Raw genomic sequence first — 24,329 nt, 5'->3', positions numbered from 1 at the left:
GGGGCCGCTCTGGGGACCGGCCCCGGGCGACTCGGCGGCGCCGGAGCCTACGGGACTTTCCACGGGACCTTTCGCGGTACGGAGCCGGGGCAGCGGGCAACGGGGGGGCACGACCGGGAGTGGGACGGGCCGGGACGCGGGGACCGGGGCTGGATGGAGCCTCCGGTGGGGGACGTGGAAACTGGGGCAGGATGGAGCTCGCCGGGCAGCACACGGGGACCTGGGCAGGATGGAGACCCCAGGTGAGGCCGGGGCCGAGGGCTGAGCTGGGCAGGGCCAGGTGCACCCTTATGGGTCCTGAGCTGTCCGGACAGTTTAGGGACTCAGACTCTGAGATTGAGATGCCAGGTGGGTTCCCAGGGGAATCTTTGATAGGAGGGGGCTCCCACCAGCTCTGAACCCCCCGTGCTGCCCACACCGAGCTCCTGGCTCTTCCCGAGATGAGCACGGCCTCAGCAGTGAGGATGATTTGGGGAAGCAGCTGCATCACTCCAGATGAGCATTTCCGACAAGAACCCGCTGTGGTTTCAATGATTCACTCCCACCAGATCACCCTTTAATGTCATGGGACACCCTCCCTGCTGCTCACCCATAGATGTCCCCGCACATCCCGGTGTCGGTGACAGCGTCCGTACTCCCATGATGGGCTGGAGCGGGGACTGACTGGGGACACTGGTCCAACTGGGAGGTACCTTGGTGGGAAGCTGGGAAGAGGTGGGAGCACAGGTGGGGTTTGTGTTGGATGCGAGAGCTGTGCCTTGACTCAGTTATTCCATGAGGCGAAGAAGTCTGAAAATTCCAAACGCAAATAACTAACGGGCCAAATCAAACCCCTGTGACAGCACCTTTCCTGGCAGCGCCCGGGCTGACGGCACCAGCCCTGAGTCCCTCACTTCCCACACAAGCTCCAGCCACAGCCAGTGACAGCAGGTGTGTGACAGCCCGTGCCGTGTCCGGGTTTTCCCTAAAGCCGCACTTTCCTTAGGTCCCAGCACAGTTTGGACAGGTCAGGTGCTCCATTCCCATTCCCAGCCCGCAGCATCCGTCTGCTTGGGCAATTCCCTCTTCTCGGTTGTCCAAGGTCAAACCGGCCATGGGAGGGCCCCTGTTTGCACGGGGTCAGGATGTGGGACCTGTGGGCTTTGGCAGGTGCTTGTGGAATTTCTTGCAGAGATGGAGATGGCAAGAAAGTCAGCAAAGAGGAGAAACTGTCAGCTCTGTGTCCCCCAGGGCTGCACTGTCCTTTCTGGGCATCCCCTGAGGCTGCACCATCCCTGCTGTGTGTCCCCCAGGGCTGTACTGTCCCCCAGGGTCGCGCTGGGGACTGAGTGTACCCCACGGCTGCACCATCCCCACTTGGTGCCCTCCAAGGCTGCACCAGCCCCGCTGAGCATCCCCCAGGGCAGCAGGGAGAAGGGGCCGCTGCCTGAACCCCCTCCCTGTCGCTGCAGGGTTTCAGGGCTGTTTGCCACCCTCAGCCCCGTGCCCACTGGAGCACCGCGTGGCTGCCAGGACCTGGCTGCCTCTTTCGAGCCCTTTCCCCGGCTGGGCTGCCCTCCCGACAGGGCCCAGCCTGCCATTGTGGCTTGTCGCACAGAGCTGCAGCCCAGCACAAAATGACAGGTTTTCCGCTGCTTTTTCTGTCCCGGGAGGGCTGAGCTCCCTGCAGGCGGGAGCTGCGCTGAGCCCTAACGCTGCTGGGTTTCGCCGGAGGGTTTTCGTGGAAAACGGGGCTGGGGGAGTGCCCGGGATCAGTCACCTGTCCATGTCCGGAGCGGCGTGGTGGGCAGGACACGCCGACAGGGTAGAGTCTCTGCTGGCCGCACTGATAGCACGTCTCTCCTTCATCTCCACGTCCCTCCGGGCAACCTAAACCCGTAATTTCTTGTCCCAGCCGCTGCTCCTGTCCCCCCGCGCCGCACCCGTCCCCTCCCGGTGCCCAGATCCGGGTCCCACCGACCCCCCTGGGTTGTGGAGCATCAGGAACAGCCCTGGCCCCGCTCCCAGCCCTGCTGCGGTGGCAGCTCCTGCTGCCTCTGGGCGCGCTTCCCTGGACGCTTCCTTGGATGTGGGGAGTATCCCAAGGAATGTTTTCTTTCCTTGGGCGGCTGATCGGAGTGCACAGGGTCTGCTCTGTGCCCTGTCCTGGGCTGCACCCCGGGCTGACCGCAGCGAGGCCGGGCTCGCCCTCGCCCAGCACGGCAGCGCCGCAGCCGGAGGGGCCCCCGCAGACGTGAGGGGTCCCCGCAGCGGGTAGGTGGGTGCCGAGAGAGCCGGGACAAGGCAGGGCCGACCGGGAGACTCGGAGCTACAGGGGATCCCGCCGGCCCCGACCGCTGCCAGGGTCGGTGTGGGACCTGTCCCGCCGCGGGGCTCGGTGCCCCGGGGAGAGGATGGGGAGGGTCTTTTGCGGGTGACACTGAGTTTTCCTCTGCCAGGTCTCTTGGTCTCGTGGAAGGAGCCGGGGGTCACAGCCACCCAGGCAGGCCAGTCGTGCCCGTCCGTTCTCTGTGCAGGGACCATGGCAGACACCGAAGACGCCCCGCGCGATGCCGGGGAGGGCGCAGGGGAGGACGGCACCCTCCAGAACGACTCCTTCCCGCTCTCCTCTCTGGCCAACCTGTTCGAGAGCGAGGACACCCCGAGCCCCGCCGAGGCAGCCCGGGGTCCCCCCGGAGCTGGGGATGGAAAGCAAAACCTCCGCATGAAATTCCACGGGGCCTTTCGGAAAGGCGCCCCGAAACCCATGGAGCTGCTGGAGGCCACCATCTACGAGTCCCCCGTGGTCCCCGCGCCCAAGAAAGCCCCCATGGACTCCCTCTTCGACTACGGCACCTACCGACACCACCCCAGCGAGAACAAGCGCTGGCGCAGGAGGGTCGGGGAGTGAGTACGGGGCCCCCGCGGCCCCGGTGCGGCGGGGGGTGGGGGGGGGGATGTTCAGCAGCTGGGGACGTGGGCAGACCTTCGAGTGGCACTGCGGGGTGCTGTGGGCAGAGGTGTCGCGCACAGGGAGCAGCTCCCGGTGAGTGCCAGTGGCAGCGCTGGGCTGTGCCATGCCGTGGTGGGGGTCCGCAGCCCCCGGTGCCGCGGGGCCGGGAGCGCGCTCCCCTTCCCCCTTACGGGAGCCATGAAAGAGGCTCTGTGCGCCCGGCCGCTCCCCTGGCCGGTGCGGCCGTCTGGCTGCGGCATGAAAGGGCTTTTCAGGAGGCCTCCGCCCTGCCCCCGCCAGGAAACCGGAGCCGGGGGGGCAGCCCGCGGCCGGACGCACAATGCCCCTCTGTGCCGGGCACCTGGGGCGGCCACCGTGGCCCCCCGCCAGGTCCCCACCCAGGGGTGCAACCGGCTCAGGAGAGCGGGATGTTCCCTCGTGGAGGTGGGTGGAGGGGGCCAGGATGCCCCATGAGCCCTCAGACTGGAAGTCCCCGGCTGGGGGCAGCCGCCCTCCGTCCTGCCCCCATTCCCGGTGCCCGGAGCGCACCGGTTGTCCCCGGTCCGTCCCCCTGCTGCCGACTGCTCCGACCGGTCCGGCTTCACCCGTGGTGCCGGAGCGTGACCAAGCCCGAGGGGCACAGCTGGGGGCCCAAAGCGCTGCGGTACCTGGGTGGAGCTGGCGAGGCACTGGGAGCACTGGGCTGCTGTGGGTGGGGAGGCTGCCCCGGCCTCACAGGTGACCCCAGTCGGGAAGTGTCCCCACGTGCCTGTCCCCAGTGGCTGAGCACCCTCAAGCTCATTGCAGAGGTGGGAAACCGAGGCAGCGGCTCCGGTTCCCAGCGCTGGCGTTTCTCCCGCAGGAAGCAGCCGCCGGCCCCAAAGGGACCGGCTCCCGACCCGCCCCCCGTCCTCAAGGTCTTCAACAGACCCATCCTCTTCGACATCGTCTCCCGGGGGTCCCCGGCAGGCCTGGATGGGCTCCTGTCCTTCCTGCTCACCCACAAGAAGCGCCTCACGGACGAGGAGTTCCGAGGTGAGGACCTGGGTGTGTTCCTTGCCCTGGTGCCAGGGCTGCGCCGTGACCACTGGTGATCCCGGTGTTCCTGCGGGAGTGGGGATGCACAGCTCTGGCATGGGAAGCCAGGGGTCTGAGGGGGCTTACCCTGGCCCCACCTCAGCACCTTCCACTCGCAGAGCCCTCCACGGGAAAGACCTGCCTGCCCAAGGCCCTGCTGAACCTGAGCGGGGGCAAGAACGACACCATCCCCATCCTCCTGGACATCGCCGAGAAGACGGGAAACATGCGGGAGTTCATCAACTCGCCCTTCAGGGATGTCTACTACCGAGGTGGGGGGCGTGGGCCACCGCTGGCCCCGCCTGGCCATGGGGAACACTGGGATGATTCGGGGAGCTGGGAAGGCTGGGACTCGGGGGATGTCGCGGGGCAAGGCGGTGGCTGACGGGCGGTGGTGTCACAGGCCAGACAGCCCTGCACATCGCCATCGAGCGCCGCTGCAAGCACTACGTGGAGCTGCTGGTGGAGAAAGGAGCAGACGTCCATGCCCAGGCCCGCGGCCGCTTCTTCCAGCCCAAGAGCGAGGGCGGCTACTTCTACTTCGGTGAGCAGGGAAGGAGCCCGGGTGTCTGCACCCCAAGGTGCCCCCGCAGCGGGGAAGGGGTGACAGGAGCGCCGGTGATGTCCCCGCAGGTGAGCTGCCCCTCTCGCTGGCCGCCTGCACCAACCAGCCGCACATCGTGCACTACCTGACGGAGAACGGGCACAAGCAGGCGGACCTGCGGCGCCAGGACTCCCGCGGCAACACCGTGCTGCACGCCCTGGTGGCCATCGCCGACAACACCCGCGAGAACACCAAGTTTGTCACCAAGATGTACGACCTGCTCCTCGTAAAGTGCGCCAAGCTCTTCCCCGACACCAACCTGGAGGCCCTGCTCAACAACGACGGCCTCTCGCCGCTCATGATGGCAGCCAAGACCGGCAAGATCGGGGTACAGTGACCCCCCTGTATTGGGGGACAGCTCCCTGCCATCCCCGCTGAGTCCTGTCGCGCTCAGTGCGTGCCCCTGCACGGCTTCTCTCTGCAGATGCTGGTGGAAACCTGGATGTGCAGCCTATTAACCCGGCTAATTAAAGCCCCTTTGCATTCTGGCCCTTTCCTAACTAACTCCAGACCCTCGCACAGCCCATCCTCTCCCCTGACCTGCCCTCGGCCTCTGGTGGAGGAGGGTCATCAAAAATGCAGAACTGCAGCATCCTGGGGGCTGCAACAGTGTCTTTGCACCATCCCAGGAGCACCTGGGAGCATCCTGAGCCCACTGGGGTGGGTTGAGGGATGCACCCGGGGTGGGGTGGGAGAAGGGCAGGATGCCCCAAGCAGGTGGGGCCAGGTCTGGGGGTAGCAGTCCTCCATCCATCCGGCAGATTTTCCAGCACATCATCCGGCGGGAGATCACGGATGAGGATGTCCGGCACCTCTCCCGGAAATTCAAGGACTGGGCGTACGGCCCCGTCTACTCCTCCCTCTACGACCTCTCCTCTCTGGACACTTGTGGGGAGGAGGTGTCCGTGCTGGAGATTCTCGTCTACAACAGCAAGATCGAGGTGTGCAGGGGCTGGGGGGACTGGGAGGGGTCTGGAGGGGACGGGCTGGCCCTGTGCCCTCTGTCAGCACCCATGTCCCACCAGAACCGCCACGAGATGCTGGCCGTGGAGCCCATCAACGAGCTGCTGCGGGACAAGTGGCGCAAGTTTGGGGCCGTCTCCTTCTACATCAGCGTGGTGTCCTACCTCAGCGCCATGGTCATCTTCACCCTCGTCGCCTACTACCGCCCCATGGAAGGCCCCGTGAGTCCCCACGCTGGCCCAGCCCCACGGGCCAGTGCTGCCTCGCAGCGGGGTCTGCCTGGTCTCTGTCCCAGGGGATGGGGGAGCAGCTCAGCTCTGTCCTCTCCCCGCAGCCGCCCTACCCCTACACCAGCACCGCCGACTACCTGCGCCTGGCCGGGGAGATCATCACCCTCCTCACTGGAATCCTCTTCTTCTGCACAAACGTCAGTGTGGCAAGGCAGGGGGTCCTCCCGTGGGACCACTGAACCCTTGGGGTCCCCAGGGGTGACAGTCCCTGTGTCCTGAGGCATCCACTGCTTCCACAGTGGCCCCAGACATGGGGACCCTGCCACCCCAGACCCTCCAACCTCTGCCTCTCTCCCACAGATCAAAGACCTGTTCATGAAGAAGTGCCCGGGTGTGAACTCCTTCTTCATAGATGGCTCCTTCCAGCTGCTCTAGTACGTGGGGAAGCCCCGGGGCCACCACAAGCCGCTGCACCCCCCGGGCTTGTGGGTGCAGAGTCTGACCCCAACTCTCCTCCAGCTTCATCTACTCGGTGCTGGTGATTGTCACGGCGGGGCTGTACCTGGGTGGCATCGAGGCCTACCTGGCCGTCATGGTCTTTGCGCTGGTCCTGGGCTGGATGAACGCCCTGTACTTCACCCGCGGGCTCAAGCTGACGGGGACCTACAGCATCATGATCCAGAAGGTCTGGTGGGGTCATGGGTCTTGTCCTTCTCCAGGGGTGATCCTCCTGTGGAAGTGTAGCCTAAAGAGGTTCCTCCAGGCTTTGTGAAGGGTTCCAGTGGCTCTCCACTGCCCTGCTCCCAGCCCGGCCGTGCTGGTGGCACAGCTTGGTGATGATGCCATGGTCCGGCACACCTCACCCTGCTCTCCATCACTTTCAGATCCTCTTCAAAGACCTGTTCCGCTTCCTCCTGGTCTACCTGCTCTTCATGATTGGCTACGCCTCAGGTAACACCTGGCTGGGGGAAGGACAAGCCCTGTGGCTCAGCATGGTTGGGCAGGGGGCTGCAGACCCCCGGCTCCATCCCACCTGCCCACGGGCACAGCCATTGCCTCCTCCAGGAGTGGAGAGGGTCTCATCCAGAACAGAGCCACATTGGGACCCACTGTGGATCCTGTCCTTGCCGTTGCCCCTGCGGACTCGCTGTCCCTGTCCCTTCTCCCTCAGCCCTGGTATCCCTCCTCAACCCGTGTCCCAGCAGCGAGTCCTGCAGCGAGAAATCCAACTGCACGGTGCCCACCTACCCGTCCTGCCGGGACAGCCAGACCTTCAGCACCTTCCTGCTCGACCTCTTCAAGCTCACCATTGGCATGGGCGACCTGGAGATGCTCGAGAGCGCCAAGTACCCCGGCGTCTTCATCATCCTCCTCGTCACCTACATCATCCTCACCTTCGTGCTCCTCCTCAACATGCTCATCGCCCTCATGGGGGAGACCGTGGGCCAAGTCTCCAAGGAGAGCAAGCACATCTGGAAGCTGCAGGTACCACCCTTGGGGCTGTGGGACAGGGGCCCCAGGGGCATCCTGTGCCTGGGGCGCTGCAGCATCGAGGCCTCCCAAGCTCCGTGGGCCAGGTACCTCCATGCTCAAGCAGTCCCTGGTGTCCCTGGCAGTGGGCCACCACCATCCTGGACATCGAGCGCTCCTTCCCAGTGTTCCTGCGGAAAGCCTTCCGCTCGGGGGAGATGGTCACTGTGGGGAAGGGCACGGACGGAACCCCTGACCGCCGCTGGTGCTTCAGGTAAAGGTGGGCGCCCTCAGGGGCTGGGGAGCAGCTGAGCCTCTCCCGCCACAGCCAGCAGCATTTTGGGGAGTTGGCACCACACACTCGTTTGCTGGGTGCTTTGTACTGATGTGGAGGCAGCTGGCATTGCTGGTGGGTGCCAGAACTCCCATCCTGGCTCCCAGGCAGCCCCTGCGGGTCTGACCTTCCCCACAGGGTGGACGAGGTGAACTGGTCCCACTGGAACCAGAATCTGGGCATCATCAGTGAGGACCCGGGCAAGAGCGACACGTACCAGTACTACGGCTTCTCCCACACCATGGGCCGCCTGCGAAGAGGTGAGCGCCGTGCTGCAGGCAGGGAGCATCCTCAGGATGCTGCTTGCAGCCTCTGATGAGCCCCAGGAGCAGATCTGGAGGCCAAGGCAGCAGCCACAGGCTCCCGGCTCTGCCAGCCTCCCACCCTCTCTACAGATCGGTGGTCGACGGTGGTGCCCCGCGTGGTGGAGCTGAACAAGAGCTGCCCGCCGGAGGAGGTGGTGGTTCCCCTGGGGACCGTGGGCACAGCGGAGCCGCGGGAGCGGCGGCACGGCCATGCCCCAAACTCCCCGCTCTAGCCCGGCAGCACCGGCAGCTGATGGACTCTGCCCGGGCCCCCGGAGCGGCTCCAGAATCGCGACCGGGCTGGATGGTGCTTGTCTGCTCCTCAGGGATTCGTGCAGCCTCTGTCCCTCCGGCAGCCGCTGTCCCGGCGGGTGTCCAGCCCGGGTGGGGGGGCCTGGCCCTGCCCCGGCGGTGCCGGTGGTCTCGGCTCTCACCGGCGAGCTCCAGTGCCACCGCTTCGCTTTGCTGTGCCGGGGCCGTGGCTGTGCCGTGCCAGGAGCCTCGGCCCGGACCCGGGGTGGGGAGCATGGCCCCCGCCGCCCAGCAAGGCCGATGGTTTTGCCACAGAGTTTTGCACAAGATTTATACGACTATTTATTTAGTAATAAAGACTGACCCGCCACCGCCGCCTCCTCCCGGCACTGAGTGATTCCGGATGGGAGAGCCACGCTGCCGGCGGGGCTCGGGGAGGGATGGAGGAGCTGGCTGCTCCCTGGCTGTGCGGTGCCATGCCAAGCCATGCCGTGCCTTTGGGCATGGTCACCCATCATGCTGAGCTGAGTGGTGCATGGCCGTGGTGTACAGGTGTGGAACAGGGATGTGAGGATGTGCAGGTGCGGTACAGGGATGTGAGGCACAGGTGCGGTACAGGGATGCGATGTGCAGGTGTGGTGCAGGGATGTGAGGATGTTCAGGTGTGGTACAGGGATGTGAGGCACAGGTGCGGTTCCCGGTTACGATGCTCAGGTGCGGTACAGGGATGTGAGGATGTTCAGGTGTGGTACAGGGATGTGAGGCACAGGTGCGGTTCCCGGTTACGATGCTCAGGTGCGGTACAGGGATGTGAGGATGTTCAGGTGCGGTACAGGGATGTGCGGTCCAGGTGCGGTTCCCGGTTACGATGCTCAGGTGCGGTACAGGGATGTGAGGATGTTCAGGTGCGGTACAGGGTTGTGCGGTCCAGGTGCGGTTCCCGGTTACGATGCTCAGGTGCGGTACAGGGATGTGAGGCACAGGTGTGGTACAGGGATGTGAGGCACAGGTGCGGTACAGGGATGTGAGGCCCAGGTGCGGTTCCCGGTTACGATGCTCAGGTGCGGTACAGGGATGCGGTGCGCGGCCGCAGTGCGAGGCCGCCCCACTGGAGGGCAGCACACACCGCGCCGTGCGGGACCGGCCGGACCCCGCACCCCGAGCGCAGGGGTGGCTCCGGGAGCAAACCAGTACTCCGCATCCCATCCCTTCCCGTCCCTAGCCCATCCCCATGGATCCCCGTCCCATTCCCATCCTCACCCCATCCCATCCATCTCTGTAACTCCTTTCCTCCTCATCCTCACAGCCAGCTGCAGTGGTGAGCGTTCCGTTAACAACTGGATGTTGTGCAAGTGTGAAGGAGCGCTTTGGGTGGGCACCAGTGGCATGGTGACACGGTGACACTGACAGAGACCCTGGCCAGGGCCCTGGGGACAGCCCAGCTCTCTCAGCAAATGCTTTAGCAGCAGAGGGGACACTTCATCTTCCAACTTGATGAGTCGCCGTCAGCGTTAACGGCACCATCTCCGTTTAAATGTGATTTACATACATCTCTCATATTGTGGTTTAAGTATTTCCCCAGGGTGAGGGATGAATATGTTTCATTATCACTCCCTGGGAGAGGCGGAGGTGGCGGCTCCTGCTTCATAATCGAATGAGGAGCTGAGCTGCTCTGCTTCTAGGCTGGTTCTTGGGTGAACACAGTAAACTTGGCTTTCACCTGGCTGGGTGGCCACAGATCCACAGGTCCACAGTGGCCAGTCCTGGCCGGGGAGCCCTGGAACAGAACTCAGTCACCCAATGTGCTGGTGTCAGGCTCAGCACTGTGGCTGCCCCCGACTGCAGCACCAGAGATGGGATTTTCCAGTAAAATGAGATATAAACCAATTTTCTCCCCTCCCGTGCAAATCTTGGTGCCCCAAAGCCAAGAGGCCACATGTGAGTGGGCTTTAAAAGGATTTTGGGTGTGGGAAGGGCAGCTGCCACCAAGTCCCTGCATCATCACTTCGCACCCTGAGGTGGCTCTGTGGGGACGGGAACACCACGGCACAGGATGCCTCTGCCACCTTGGCCCTTTTACCCCCTGCCCCACCAACCCCTGAGGTGTTTCACCCTCAGCTGTGGTGACGGGAGCACCCTGGGGGCTGGTGAACACGGGGTGCTCGGCCCCGGCCCCCTCCCGCCCCTCCCCGCGCCGCCCCTGCCAGCGATGACAAACCCAACAAAGGGAAGAGAAAAGCACTTGTCATCCAGAATGCGGAGCGTGGAAGCAAATTTATTTTTAGATAAATCTAAAGCTTAATTTGTGAAGCTAATATCAATCAAAATGAGAGATGGGTTTTTTTAAGTCCTCTTGCAGCCGTGCAATTTATACTGCCTGTCTCTCCTCCTCGCTCCCAAACAGCAAAGGCGGCCGCTAAGTTTAATATCAGCCTCATGCACACCTTCCTTGGAAATTCGCATTATTCTTGGTATTATTATTAATATTATTTGAATAGGAAGATTTCTGTAGGCCAGAAGCAGCATCATTTCCCTTGGTGTGTTCCCACAGCGCTCATGGGGTGCTGTACCCCATGGGATAGGAGGGTGATGGATTGTGGTGGCTGGGATGAACCTCAGGGGTCCCTGCCCGATCTCCCACCGGTGTCTGCGCACATTTTGGGTCCCCACGTGCTCGCCTGCACCCACCAGAGCTGGCAGAGCAGGCCCTGGCTGGAGGCAGGCGCCCACCAAGGAGGGACCCATTTATTTTGCATTCCACAGCTGAAGCCTCCCCGTGCCCAGCGAAATCCTCCTCGCGAGGAGCGATCTGAGGGGAGAATTAACCTGCTAAATAATAAAACCCCCGCACACCTCCTAATGAAATGTAATGACTTGGAGACCTGCAAGATGGATCGCGCCGTCGCTCGCCGCCGCTCGCCCTGATTTATGGCGAGCTGGGAAGTCTGATGGAGGCAGCGCTAATGAATCCTCCTCCCACGGGCACCGTTGACGGAGCAAAGCCCCCAGCACAGCTCCGTGCACCCCAGCCTTTGTCGAGTCCCCCCTTTGGCGCAGGGGGGCCCTCAGGGAGGGGCTGGCCAGCACAGAGGGACTCGCCAGCAGCCCCGCCGCGCTCCAGCCTCACATTCCTTTGATGTGGCGTCTTTGTAATGACAAAGATCTGAGCAAAGATCTTCCTCCAGACGGACTAATTTCAACGCGCAGGCAGCAGTGGCACCCCCCCTCCCCTCCGCCCCATCAGTAACGTTAACCTCTGTGAAAATTCCCTTTTGTCCCAATTTCTCTTTGTTCCCTGGATGGGCTGTCACGCCGCTCGCTGCCGGTGACGGAGCGGTCCCCTCCCGGCGTGCCGTAAATACGGCGAGGGAGCAAACCAGACAAACGGAGCCGCCAGCCCCGGCCGCAGCCACGGTCACAGGGCAGCTCCAGGCACGTGGCTGTGTCCCCATCATCGTCCCTTGTCCTTGTCCCCATCCCCATTGCATCCCATTGCATCCCATTGCATCCCATTGCATCCCATTGCATCGCATCGCATCGCATCGCATCGCATCCCATCCCATCCCATCCCATCCCATCCCATCCCATCCCATCCCTATCCCACTCTCACCCCCATCCCCATCCTGTTCTCATCCCTGTTCCCATCCTCATCCCCTTCCCTATTCTTATCCCATCCCATCTTATCCACATCCTTGTCCCCATCCCATTCCCATCTTCCTCCCTGTCCTGTCCCCATCCCTATCCCATCTCATCCCCACCCTTATCCCATCCCCATCCTCATTCTCATCCTGCCCCCATCCTCATTCCGTGCCCATTCCCATCCCATCCCATCCCATTCCATTCCCATTCCCATCCCATCCCTGTACCCTCTCAGCCATGCAAGGAGGGCAGCTGAGCCCCTGCCCCGCTGAGTCCCCTCCCTGACTGGGATAAGGACACACCGTATGTCCCACCACGGCACACAGAGGCCAGGGAGATGCATCCACAGCCCGGAGCCATTTGGGGATTTAGTACCATTATCCCGGTGCCACTGACTCACTGCTGCTGCTGGCAGAGCAGAGGGGTCGGATTTAGGAGCCCCCATCCCACCTGGGCACCAGGAATGCCCCTGCCCTGGGGAAACCCAGAGGGAAACTGGCCGTGGATGACGAGTGGCAGCAGGGATGGGAACACGGTGCCCCGTCCCCGCGAGGGACGGACGTCCCATGGGCGCATGTGAGGCCGCAGCCCTAATCCCAGGGATTTGTCCCATATGCCACCCCTTGGGTGTGAGGTGGAGGCTGGTGCCAGGCCGGATTAATGGCTCAGCATCGTTAACAGGTTATTTATAGGTGCTCCTCTGTGCCCTAAAAATCTCTGGGAGCAGGGGGGTGTCCCTGGCTCTGGGGGGGAGCCCAGGGGAGGCCACAGCAAAGCAAAGAGACTCCAGAGCACACATCCAGCGAGATCCTGGTTTTACTTTGGGAAAAACACCATCCGGACACACGGCTTGCAGGTTTTGTGTTGTTTTTTGGTTGGTTTTTTTTTTTCCTTTTTTTTTTTTTTCTTTTTTTTCTCGTTTTTAAAACAATATAGTGCAGCCAGCACTTCTCACAGTAGAATATAATGGTCAATTTTAGTATAAAAAAAAAACATTCTCAGAGATTTGTAAATGCACTTAGTGCTTGAACAGGCTTTCAGGGATACAGTACCTCTTTTCCGAGCACAATCACCTTGGGTTTCATCGGGATATTATTCTGCTTTTACCTTTAAACATCAAAACACTTTGTATTTCGTGGTGAGGAGCCTTTTGTAAATGAACAAATCTATTAAACACAGAATTACACAGAGTGAATAACGGACCATAATGAGCATTTTGGAATTGTTTTGGGGTTTTTTTTTTTAAAAAAAAAAAAGAGATAAAAAGGAGGTATGTGAGCGCCCCGGTACCGCGACCCAGAACCAAGGTAGAACTGACAGTAAGGGGGGGAAATAAAACAGCCTGGAAGTGTGAGAGCCGGGGGGTTCCCAGGAGAGAGGGGCTGAGGGGGTCCCAAACCTCCTGGTTGAGTGGGAATAGGAGCCAGTGGCCACTGTGGGGCCAGGCGAGAGGAGGATGAGGAGGAGGAAGAGGGGTGGGAGGAGACTCTGTAGCAGCCAACACGTAGATGTACAGCCTAGTCAACTAAAAAAAAAAAAAAAATTAAAAAACCAAAAAAATCTGTTCAAGTTTTCAAGTGTTTTTCTTAAATAGCCTCCAGACTGTCCCCAGTTATTAGCTTTAATCAAAGCAGTGCAAGTTACGGACTTCAGCTACAGGTCAGGCGCCAGCTCCCTGCGGCCACACGCCGGCCGCATGCCGGGCTGGGACCGGCCACCACTGGGCTGGCACTGGCCACCATGGAGCCTCCCAGCCACCGCCGTGCCAGGACCAGCCCCTGTGGAGCCTCCTGGACAGCTGCCAGGCCAGCACTGGCCACCATGGAGCCTCCCGGCCACGCACCGCACTGGGACCCACCATGGAGGGTCCCAGCTGGCCACGACACCGGGCTCTGCCCCACTCCAGGCACTGCCAGCGCAGCAGAGCCTCCCCTCCCTGGATAGCAGCAACTCGTAGCAATTCCCTGTTCACATTCGTGGAGATAAAATGATTTCTGAGCTATATAGACAAGCGGTCCTTCGGCCTCGGCTTCCAGCAGGTCGCGGGTGTGTCCAGTCTGGGGACCCCGGTGCAACGCCAGTGTCCCGGGAGCCCTTTCGGCAGCCGACCCCGTGTCCCCCTCCCCGTCCCCCCGCCCTCGCTGTCACGGTCGGTACCCGCAGCTCGCGCCAAAGTCCTCGCCCTGGGTTTGGGAAGAGCAGCATCGGTCCCTTATCTGTAGACGGGCAGGCGGATGTGGGCGTGCTGGTGGTCCAAGAGCCTTGGCACAGACACGGTCTCGTAGCCCTTGCCCAGCATCTGCTCCTTGATGCAGGGCGGGTGGATGTCGTTGATGAGATACTCCAGGGACTGGAGGCTGCTGCTGAGGATGGAGGTATTGCAGAGGGTCTTGCTGGGCAGCCCCTCGGCCGGGGGCACCCCCAGCTCGCGGGGCCCGGCCCCCAGCTCCGGTGGGTTGTAACAGTCGCTGTTGGGGGTCACCAGGATGCTGTTCCAGGGGGGAGCGAAGTACTGGCCCACCGCGAAGTTGCCGTGCATGCAGTTCAAGGGGGACGAGCTCACCTTGTCGGCCGCGCTGCCCAGGCCGTAGGGCCGTGAGGCGCCCGCGCACGTCTCGGGGGACTTGCTGAGGGCCCCCCGCCGCCGCTGCCCCCGCTGTACATTCGCAGGTGCTGCTGCTGCTGCTTCTGCTGCCACACCAGGTAGTCCATGCCCTCGGGTAGACGCCTGCCTTGGGTCCCAGGGCGGCGGCCGGGTTGGAGCCCAGCGCCAGCTCGGCGCCCTTGCGGCACTCGGGCAGGACGGTGCCGCCGTAGCCGGGGCCGAAAGCGCCGTGCTTGGCCGGGCTGGGGTGGGCGGCCACGACGGCCGGGCAGCCGGGCTGGGCACCCTGCGCCTGGCACTGCTGATTGATCTGGTAGATGATGCTCTGGATGGAGGGCAGGTTGGAGGGCGGCAGGGCCAGGCTCCTGCCCGCCAGCGGCAGCACCGAGGCCGCCACCGTCACGTTGGGGGGCACGGGACCCTCCAGCTGCTTCTGGCCGCCGTGGTAGCTCAGCTGCCCGGCGCAGGAGGGACCTTGAGCTAAAGTGCTTGAGGCGGGGTAGGGAGCGACGCCCACCTGGGCGGGCGAGAGCTTAGTCCGCTTCCCCTCCGAGTTCTTCACCACGCTTTTGCCGGAGGCTTTGACGATGGCCAGCAGCCCCTGGTAGCCGCCGGCGTGCAGGGGGTAGGGGCTGTACCGCTGCCCCGTGGTGTCGTAGCCGTTCACCGTCCGGTTAAGGTGCTTGTGCTGGGGGACCCTGATGTTGGTGGGGAAGATCTTGATGGTCAGCGGGCTGTTGGCCACCTTCTGTGCGTAGGCGTCCAGTTCGGCGGGGCTGGGGTAGCGCGGGGAATGCATGGGGGCCGTCTCGCCTGCGGGAGCAAAGCGTGGGGTGAATCCAACACCGCCAGGATGAGGAGAGCCAGCACCCCAGCACCATCCTCCCCCGGCTGGATCCCACCCGCTCCCGGCAGAAACCAGGTCACGGCACCAAGCTGTCCCCTCCCGCTGACGGGAGTCACTTGTAAGTGGCCTAAAATAAACTCGGTGTGGAGAATGGAAATGTCACTTTACCCAACGGGGGAATCTTTCTCTGAGATTGGATTTAAACTACATTATACAAGCAATTTCATGGGTGCTTTGCGCTGCTACGAGAACCTCACCAAAAATGGAAAAGCATTGCATTTACCAGCCATAAATCAGCAGTTCCTATAATGAGCACAAAAATGTCACTTTTATGCAATTTTACAGATGAACAAAACTGGTGAAATTAACTGTGGTAACCTACTGGAGTCAGCAAAAGCCACTGCAGAAAAAAAAATTATATATGTATATAGTTTTGTTCCTTTCAAACTCTTTCCTGAGCAAGTTTCTGCCATTCTGGTGTGAAAACTCATTTGTCGTTCCCATTATACTTTCATTTGGAGTTTATCTTGAGTATCCAATGAGCCACCAACTGTGAAAATGATTAAATCTACAAAATCTATCTAATAGATGGAATAAATTAGGTGTTTAAAATCTCCACACACACAGGCACACGCACGTACACGTCAGCACATGGGAATGATGGTTGGTTCCCAGCTGGTTCCCGAATTCCCAACCCTGCCAAGGGATATCTCCGGAACACCAGGAATGCCAGACCTGGTGCCTGCCCAGAGGAAGGTTTTGTAAGGGAGAGATGGCAAAACTGGGGGGGGTTGGGGAGCCTTCCCAGGCAGTGCAACCCCTCAGCACCCAGAGCACTTTGCTCCCGATGCCACCAACCCCTGATGCCGCCACGTCCTGGGTGGCAAAGTCACCGCAGAACAGCTGCACCACTGGGCACATTCCACATTCCCTATGAAGGCACTGCCTGTCCCAATCCCACTCTGAGTGACGTTTCTGTGGCTGTGACATGCCCGGATGAACCAGGCGCTGGTTAAAACCAGGATTCAGAGGGAGGGACGCACTGGAATCTGTGATTCTCCCATCACCCCCACTCTCAGCAGCAGAGGGGTGCTGGGGGGACACAGCAGTGAGGCTGTGGTTGCTTTCCATGCTCTCCATGCTCTCCATGCTCTCCATGGGTGCAGTAATTGCTCAGGCAGGACGCAGCGCCTGCTCCAGCCATTGCTCCCATTAAGCTGATGTTATGGGCTTTTTACAGGTGTCTTAAATAGACATTCTTATTAACGAGTGTATTAAGCCAATTAAAACCAGCGCCGTTGAGGAGGATTTAATGGAGCTGCCGGGACACAGGAGGCACGGCACCAGCAGCTCCCTCCAGGCAGGACACGTGAGGACGTTTGGCACCAGCACTTCCCAGGCACCAACCCTCCGGCCTCTGGAAAGCTCCGGTGCTCCCACAAAGCTGTCGGGGTAGTGAAGGCACACTGAGCGAGCATGGTGGGCTCTGCTGGGCATGGGCACCCCCCAAGACAGCAGGCCTCTCTGCCCAGAGGCATGACATGGAATGGCACGGCATGGAATGGCACGGCATGGAATGGCATGGCACACACATCTGCATTCCCCTTCATGCCAGCACCACTGTCCTTGGAGGTGGCAGCATCGTGAATACTCAAATAACATGACACTAATTAGCTGGTGACACTTGCAGAATCCCTAATGAGCCTACTCCACAGAAACACTCCTTTCCAAGGAAAAATATTTAAAAACCAAGGGGCCGTTGCAGGAGGGAGGGAGGGAGGGAAGGAGGTGATGTCACCCACGGGCACCACGGTTCCCTGACCAGGATCACCAAAACCCTATCCCCAAGCGCTGGGGCTGCAGGTGACACTTTTGGGGTGTCCCTGTGCCGTGGGACAACAACCCCGGTGATCCGAGCCTGGCCGAGGGCATCCCACCCGCCAGCCCTGGCGCGTGCCCGGAGCAGCCTTTGTCGCCTCTTTGCTCCAGCTGGGTTGGATGTGACAAGCCACCAATTCGGCGTGTTGTCACATCTCAGGGTGACGCACCGCACCCCCGCCGGGAAAATTACAGAGCGGCCGCTCTCCCGGCGGCTGCCGGCACGCCGGTGGCTGCGGCGCTGCCGCTCTCCGCAGTAATTACCGCTTCCCAGCCGCCTGTAATTACTGTGAGATGCGAACTCGCCCGAGCCACGGCGGCACCGGCGGGCGCAGCCGGCCCTGACACAGCCGCTCGCTGCTTGTCCCCTCCTGTCCATCTCCTCCTGGACTTGGAGCACTGGAGCTGACCCGCCGGGGATGCACGGCGGATCCCTCGGCTGCCGGTGCAATCACCATCACCACGGCTCTTGCCATCCCTAAACCCAGCCCGGCCGCTGCCAGCGAGGAGTGTCCACCACCAGCCTCTTCTCCCAGATGTTTCCCTGCCTCCCAGCTCCCTCCCTCACTGGCATTCCCATGGGAGGCATCTGGCACGCCCCAGCTCCCCCCTCCCTCCCTGACCGGCTCTATTTTTCCAGCCTGCACTCAATAACGGCTAAATAATTGAATCTGCTCAGCAGCCAAAGATTTGGTTTGAATTTTATTGGAATTTTAAATTGTTTTGTTTCTTCAGTATTTTATTACTGTAAATGGAAAATGCATCGCCCGCAGTAATAATCCGGTGGCTTTTTATATTACTCTGAGCTTCTGCTCGGAGCATTATTGGAAAGCCAGGCAGAGAGGAGACCCCGGCTAATGGCAGCACGGGCTTATGAGATTACGCCTGCAGCTAAACAACTTTTTACTTTAGCAAATTGGCCACCAAACCCGGTCCCAGACACAGATGTAAATCCCAGACCCCGCTGGGGCCGTGATCCGGAATAAATCTCGGTTTATGGAGCAGGGAGCACTGTCCCTGCTGTGCCCGGAGCAGCAGGATAGGGCAAAATGTCTGATGGGGACCAGGGATGGCTGTGGGAAGGGTTGGAGAGGTGGGAGGAACCCCTCCCAAAAGCCTCCTCAGACGTGCCCACCTGCATCCCCCACATCCCCCTCACACCCAGCATTCCCTGCATCTCCCACATCCCCTACATTTACAGTATTCCTTGCAACCCCTGCATTCCTCTGATCCCTCGTGTCCCCAGGGACCCCCACACCATGCCTGGCTGCAGCCACAGCCCTAGGAAAGAAAGGAAAGAGGAAGGGAAGGGAAGGGAAGGAAGGGAAGGGAAGGAAGGGAGGGAAGGGAAGGGAGGAAGGAGGAAGGGGAAGGGGGAAGGGAAGGGAAGGGAAGGGAAGGAAGAGGAAGGGAAGGGAAGGGAAGGGGGGAAGGGAAGGGAAGGGAAGGGAAGGGAAGGGAAGGGAAGGGAAGGGAAGGAGGAAGGGAAGAAAGGGAAGGGAAGGGAAGGGAAGGGAAGGGAAGGGAAGGAAGGGAAGGGAAGGGAAGGGAAGGGGAAGGGAAGGGAAGGGAAGGGAAGGGAAGGGAAGGGAAGGGAAGGGAAGGGAAGGGAAGTTAACTGGGGGTCTGCTTGGTTAAAGCAGTTGTGGGATCAAAATGGCACCAGGAAGGATGCCCAGGACCAGGAAGGATGCTCAACACTGGGAAGGATGTTCAGGATCAGGAAGAATGTTTAGGACCAGGAAGGACAGAATGGATCCTCACTTCCAGGAAGGACGCTCAGTACTGGGAAGGATGCTCAGGACCAGGAAGGACAGGACAGACACTCAGCACCAGGAAGGAAGCTCCACGCTGTTCCCACAGCCCAGCTGCCTGTGTGTCCCCCAGACTGGTGCTGGAACATCTTCGCTGAAGGAGGATCAGCACAGGCACCAGCAATTTGTGCCTTTAACTTCCAGTCCATGAGACTGCACTGCCTGGCAGCTGCCCAGCTCTGGAAGGGGACAGGGAGCAGGATATTGGGGTGCACAAGAGGGAACAATTTGGGGATCAGCACCAGCAGCACCACAGCCCTGAGCACGGGCTCAGCAGGGAGAAGCCGAGTGGGAATGTGGCAGGACACGGCACCTCGGTGGTTAACAGCAGCACGAGAGACACGTGCTGCTCCCTCCCTGCCCCCCATTCCTTGCGAGATAAGATGGGACAATCCTTATTTTTACACATCGAAGGCGCTACAATATTTTGCAATAAATGAAAGAAGTAATCTCGGCAGGGAATCTTTATAAAGCTGCCGAAGGCAACGTGTGGCTGGAAGCTTCCCAGCCTCGCCTTCCCGTGGTCCCACAGGAAAAAGCTTTTCACCCCTTTTTTCAGATGTGAAAAAAAGCTGCAATGGAGGGCTCGTCCCCAAAAAAGCAGCTCAAGGAAAGCATCTGCCCCAGCTTTGTCTTCACGTTGTCCCATCGCCACATTCACCCTGGGAAGGGGCATTTTCCTGGAGCCCTGAGCATCCTACCCAACCTCACCCTCCCTCCTCATCCTCACCCTCCATCCCTGTCCTGCCCTGCTGCCCCTTTTCCAGAAAAGCACTGACATTTCCAGCCCTGAGCTCCTGGTTTGTTCCTGCCCAGCCTCTCTGAGCTGGTGGGGCAGAAGGGCAGCAATTAGGCAGGATTTTTAATTGGCACAGGGGCAGGAGGGGTGGGAAGGGGAGCGATGGCGGGCGGAGGAGCCCACTGGGGACCTGAGCAGCCGTGCCAATGGCTCTTATTAAAAAATAATAGTGCTGCAGCCTTCAAATGAATTAAATTCCACGAGAGCTGAGAGCTCGTCCCCAGCTTTGGGACCAGGATCCCCGTTCCCCTTGCAGTGAGGCGATCCAAATGCCTTCGAAGCTTCAAAAAGCATCAAAAATCCCCTTTTTCTCCGCCTGCCACACTGGGAACAGATTTTGTAAGAGCTAAACCCTAAATATTTGCAAAACACTTGGAAGAAACCTCAATATTTGGAAAACACTTGGAAGAAAACAAACAAAAGCTGCTACATTTAGCAAATCAAGGCAGTCCTTCAAGTTTTGGGTCTGTGCCCCAGGTAGCAAAGCTGCCTGGCAGGATCTGGCTGCCCTGGAGGGCAGAGCCTGGCACAGTCAGGGTGGGAGACAGAGCCAGTGACCCCCGGATGAGGGCAGGGCAAACTCCAGGGGGTCCCAGCTGGACCTGGGGGTGGCTCACGGACGCTGCCCTGCCCAGACCAGGGTGATCAACGGGTGGGCATTGGGGGGGGAGGGGTGTGCAGCCCCCCAGCCTGGGGAGAGCAGCCACGAGTGGTTTTTGGGTGCTGCCGGGCAGGGGGCTGCGGGCACTGTGCCCCCCGCTCCGGGTGGGTTGGGTGGCTGCCACATCCTCCGGCCCTCCCATCCCGCACCAGCGGCGGTTTCTATGGTGACAGTGTCCCCAGGATGGGTGGCGCAGAGGCCACCGCGCCGCCGTGGATGCCGTGGGGGTCCCTGTCCCCTCCCCTCCGACCGAAGGGACCGCGCCACCCGTGACCAGCACCCTGCGCTGTCCCCAAAATCGCTGCGTCCCCACGGCAGAACCCCCATTGCGGGACCCCCCAGCCCCGGTGCCAGGAGCCGAGACAAACACGCCCCGGCTCCGGGGGCTTAAATTAAACCAACTACAGCAATAATAGCGGGAGAAAACCATCTGAATAACCGTAGGTGGCAAACCCCGCGCGGCAGCGCCGGAATCTGCAAAGACAACAAAATTCATGACAAAGCACAAAGGGAAGCGCCGGGCTCGCCGTCCCCAGATATTCATCCGTTAACACGTTCCCTTTTTAGGCTGACATGTCATTTCAGACGGGCCTTTCTTCCTCCCCTTTCTTCTCCCCCTCGTCGCGCGCGGCTCTGCCGAGGCGGCTGCTGAATTGGATCACCTCGGGGCGAGCACTTTATTATCTGCAGTCAAAGCGTCACCACAAATACCCGTCTACACACACACGTGTCACTTCCCATTTGTCTCCTCCACGAGGTATTAGCGCGGCGCCGGCACCGTGCTCCGTGCCACGCTGGCCACCGTGCCACCGCAGCCAGGGCGCGAGGGTGCCCTGGTGCCACCTCAATGCCAGGCTCATCCTGTTCCTGTGTCAGCCCAGTGCCATCCCAATGCCGTCCTGATGCTCCCCCAGTGCCACTCTAACGCTGCCACCCTCATGCCGCCCGTATGATACTCGGTGCCACCCCAGCCACCATCATGATGCTGCCACAGTACCGCCCTAGTGCCACCCGTATGTCACCCAACACTGCCCTGAGGCCACCCCAAAACAACCACCACCCCAAAGCCATTCCAGTGCCACCCATCTGAAGCCAACAGAGCCCTGAGGCCACCCCAACACAACCACCACCCCAGTGCCATCCCAGTGCTGTCCCAGGGCCACCCTTCGGTCACCCGACACAGCCCTGATGCCACCCTGATGCCATTTCACCACGGAGCCTCCAAGGGATCCCAGGACCAGGAGGGGACCCCACCACCTCTGTTGGTCCTGCAGCTCATCCCAGCTGCCCCCGGCCCCTCTGCTCACTCATCCACAGCTAATTAATATTTGAATTAATTCAAGCCACGGGCTTCGTACCTGCCGAGGGGAGCCGGGTGGACACCCCCAATGCAAGGTGCCCCATCCTGGGGTCTGCCAGTGCCCAGGAACCTGCTCTGTGGCCAATGGACCACCACAATCCTGGGAAGTTCGGACACAAACCAAACCCCCTCGTGGGCTGCACCATTACCAGCCAAGCCCACCCCAAATCCAGGGCTCTGACCTGGTGGCAGATGGGCACTGAGCAGCCCCACCTCAGCCTCCATCCCCACATGTGACCGATGGAAAAGTGTTTTTGCAGCAATTCCTGGCAGGGAAAGTGCAAGTCAACAGCACATTTTGGGCCCAGCAGTTAATTGAACTCCTTTTTATGGCACGTACATAAATACACAGAACCATCATTAACCGATCCCTTCCAGAAACTGAAAATGAAAGAATTAATCTTACTTCACTCATGTGTAACCCCTCATGAAATTAAAATGATATTTTATGGGTGTGTACAAAAGCAAAGCCTCGCTGCAGCCACTCTAATGAAAATGCCCTTGGAACAAGCAGAATTGGGTAACGAGGAGCCGTTAAACGGGGCCTCATCGCATGTGCAATTAACGGGTTTATCACTGATGAGAGTCCCCACGGGTGCAGGGAGAGCTGTGGGTGACCCTGGAGCTGAGTTCCCTGCACGGTGCTGCTGGCTGAGCTCCAGCCATCACCTCTCATTAGGGCCATCTCCTCGTTAGTGTTTTAATACCCAGATGGGCCCCGGGAGGGCTTGTGCCACCCCCAAGAGCCACTGTCCCAGTGGGGCTGAGGTGACAGGTCCCACGGGACCCCCAGCACGGAGGATGTGAATGGTGAAAGAATCCCAGAATCCAGTTTGGGTTGGAAGGGACCTTAAAACTCATCCCATTCCACCCTCTGCCGTGGCAGGGACACCTTCCACCAGCCCAGGGTGCTCCAAGTCCTGTCCAACCTGGCCTTGGACACTTCCAGGGATGGGGCAGCCACAGCTTCTCTGGGCACCCTCTGCCAGGGCCTCACCATCCTCACAGGGAAGAATTTCCCCCCAGTTTCCCATCTATCCCTGCCCTCTGGCACTGTGAGCCCATTCTCACTTGTCCTGCCATTCCATGGTCTTGTAAATAATCCCTCTCCATCTTTCTTGTAGGCCATGGAGGATGCTCAAGAGGTTCACCTCTGTGAACTCCCCACGGCTCCCACCTCCCCATGGATCCCAGCCTCTTTAGGGGCACACACATCCTGCTCCCTGCCACACTCCCAGCCCCAGGCTGGCTGGAGGAGAGCACATGGAAAAGAACATTTCATTAAATATCATCCGCTGCTCCGTGACTGCCGAGAGCGGGAGCAGCAAAGAGTTTGGCCAAGCTGAGAGGGGCATTATTTGATTTATAATTTAAATAAAGCTCCGGATTCCTGTAATGCACCCAGGATAAAATCAAAAGGGACCAGGCTGCTGGAGTTAATTGGACGTGATATTTTCCTGAGGATGCTGCTTCTCCGCAGGCTCCTGCTCCTCAGCTGGAGGCAGGAGGCACAGGCAGAGCTGGAAGGGCTCTGGCACCCTCCTGCATCCTCCTCAAGGATGCAACGCTGGCGTGCCATGTTGATTCCTACGGAACAGCCTTGGGAATACTGCTGGCAACAGCGGCAAAGTCACCTCCAGCTTTATCAGGATGGATTGTGTGGGATGCTCTGGGCCCGCTGGGATGCGGCCGCACCGGTGTGGGGGGCATGGAGATGGGAGGACAACAATTAGCAGGAGAGGCCAGGGGCAGAACCGGGGGGTGAAGGCACCGGCAGCTCCCTGCACAGGCAGGAAAATGAGTCAGCTCACCTTTTAGGTGAAATTAATACCAAAATTAATCAGCGGCGCGGGCAGGATAATAGGATTTCACAGTGGTGCCGGGCCAGACGGCCAATGTGCCGAGAGCCAGACTCATTTAATATCGACAGAAACAATGCCAGAGGACAGAAATAAGATCCATAAAGATAATTACTGAGATACTCAGGAGCAAATTAAGTAATCAGAGGCACTTCTAAATTGCGCCTGGTTTGAAGAGCGCGCTCTCCGTGCCGATTCCCTGCACGGGCGTTCCGGTGGCGGCGGGAGCTCGGCCCCGCGCCAGCTCCCGGCCCCTCCACCATGCTTCCCACAGGTGCCATAAATAAGGAAGGGAAAATTGTATTCCAAGGCAGATGCGTGGCCCTGGATGTCACCTGCAATTTAATTTGCGCTGGCAGGAGGCAGAGAGGAGCGAGACGTGCCGGATTTGCCCATAACGAGCGGAAGCACACGGGCAGCTAAACTTTGATTAAGGTGACCTGGCTGGTGGCAGCCGGTGGCGAGCGCAGCGTGGGGGTCCAGGTGGGAGCTCGGCCGCTGCCACCCATCCCGGGGGACACAAGCCTTGGAGATCTCAGGTGAGCACGGTCCTGCCCAAGTCAAAAACTCTGTCTCCTGGGTACCCCGTACCTGCCACGCTCTGGGGTGGGGTCAGACCTCTGCCCACATCCCACTGGCACAGCTCCAGGATCACCGGGACCCTGGGGCTGGGACTCTCACAGGACACAGGCAGCTGTAT

The 24,329-nt window shown here is 60.4% G+C and overlaps 2 protein-coding genes across 3 annotated transcripts in view; one reads left to right on the top strand and one right to left on the bottom strand.

Annotated features, from left to right (window-relative positions):
* The first annotated feature begins 23 nt into the window (after positions 1–23).
* Positions 24–8,537, top strand: TRPV4 (transient receptor potential cation channel subfamily V member 4). Of its 2 annotated transcripts, XM_039561413.1 has the most exons (16): positions 24–76; positions 2,439–2,886; positions 3,795–3,967; positions 4,129–4,281; positions 4,413–4,553; positions 4,643–4,941; positions 5,375–5,554; positions 5,639–5,797; positions 5,911–6,003; positions 6,167–6,240; positions 6,326–6,491; positions 6,691–6,757; positions 6,978–7,291; positions 7,423–7,550; positions 7,749–7,870; positions 8,006–8,537. In XM_039561413.1, exons 2-16 carry the CDS (start codon positions 2,522–2,524, stop codon positions 8,146–8,148), a joined length of 2,577 nt encoding a protein of 858 aa, XP_039417347.1. In that variant the 5' UTR covers positions 24–76; positions 2,439–2,521; the 3' UTR covers positions 8,149–8,537. The 2 variants fall into 2 exon arrangements, with proteins under 2 accessions (XP_039417347.1, XP_039417346.1); XM_039561412.1 differs by lacking the exons at positions 24–76; positions 2,439–2,886 and having other exon boundaries at positions 2,972–3,967.
* Positions 8,538–12,604: 4,067 nt separating this feature from the next.
* Positions 12,605–24,329, bottom strand: part of FAM222A (family with sequence similarity 222 member A) — a 29,062-nt gene continuing 17,337 nt past the window's right edge. The window contains 3 exon segments of the mRNA XM_039561175.1: positions 12,605–14,440; positions 14,443–14,526; positions 14,529–15,224. Coding sequence (XP_039417109.1) covers positions 14,019–14,440; positions 14,443–14,526; positions 14,529–15,224 — 1,202 coding nt within the window. The 3' untranslated portion in view covers positions 12,605–14,018.

Source organism: Corvus cornix, chromosome 15, assembly GCF_000738735.6.
Source record: "Corvus cornix cornix isolate S_Up_H32 chromosome 15, ASM73873v5, whole genome shotgun sequence".
NCBI classification, from domain to species: domain Eukaryota; kingdom Metazoa; phylum Chordata; class Aves; order Passeriformes; family Corvidae; genus Corvus; species Corvus cornix.
Note: the sequence above shows the minus strand (reverse complement) of the source record. Positions and strands in the feature narration are given on the sequence as shown.

Coding starts and splice junctions, on each gene's coding strand:
- TRPV4 (XM_039561412.1), top strand. CDS start 3,361: ATGTTCCCTCGTGGAGGTGGGTGGAGGGGGCCAGGATGCCCCATGAGC. Junction 4,282..4,412: donor CAGGGATGTCTACTACCGAG/GTGGGGGGCGTG, acceptor GTGGTGTCACAG/GCCAGACAGCCCTGCACATC. Junction 4,942..5,374: donor CCAAGACCGGCAAGATCGGG/GTACAGTGACCC, acceptor TCCATCCGGCAG/ATTTTCCAGCACATCATCCG.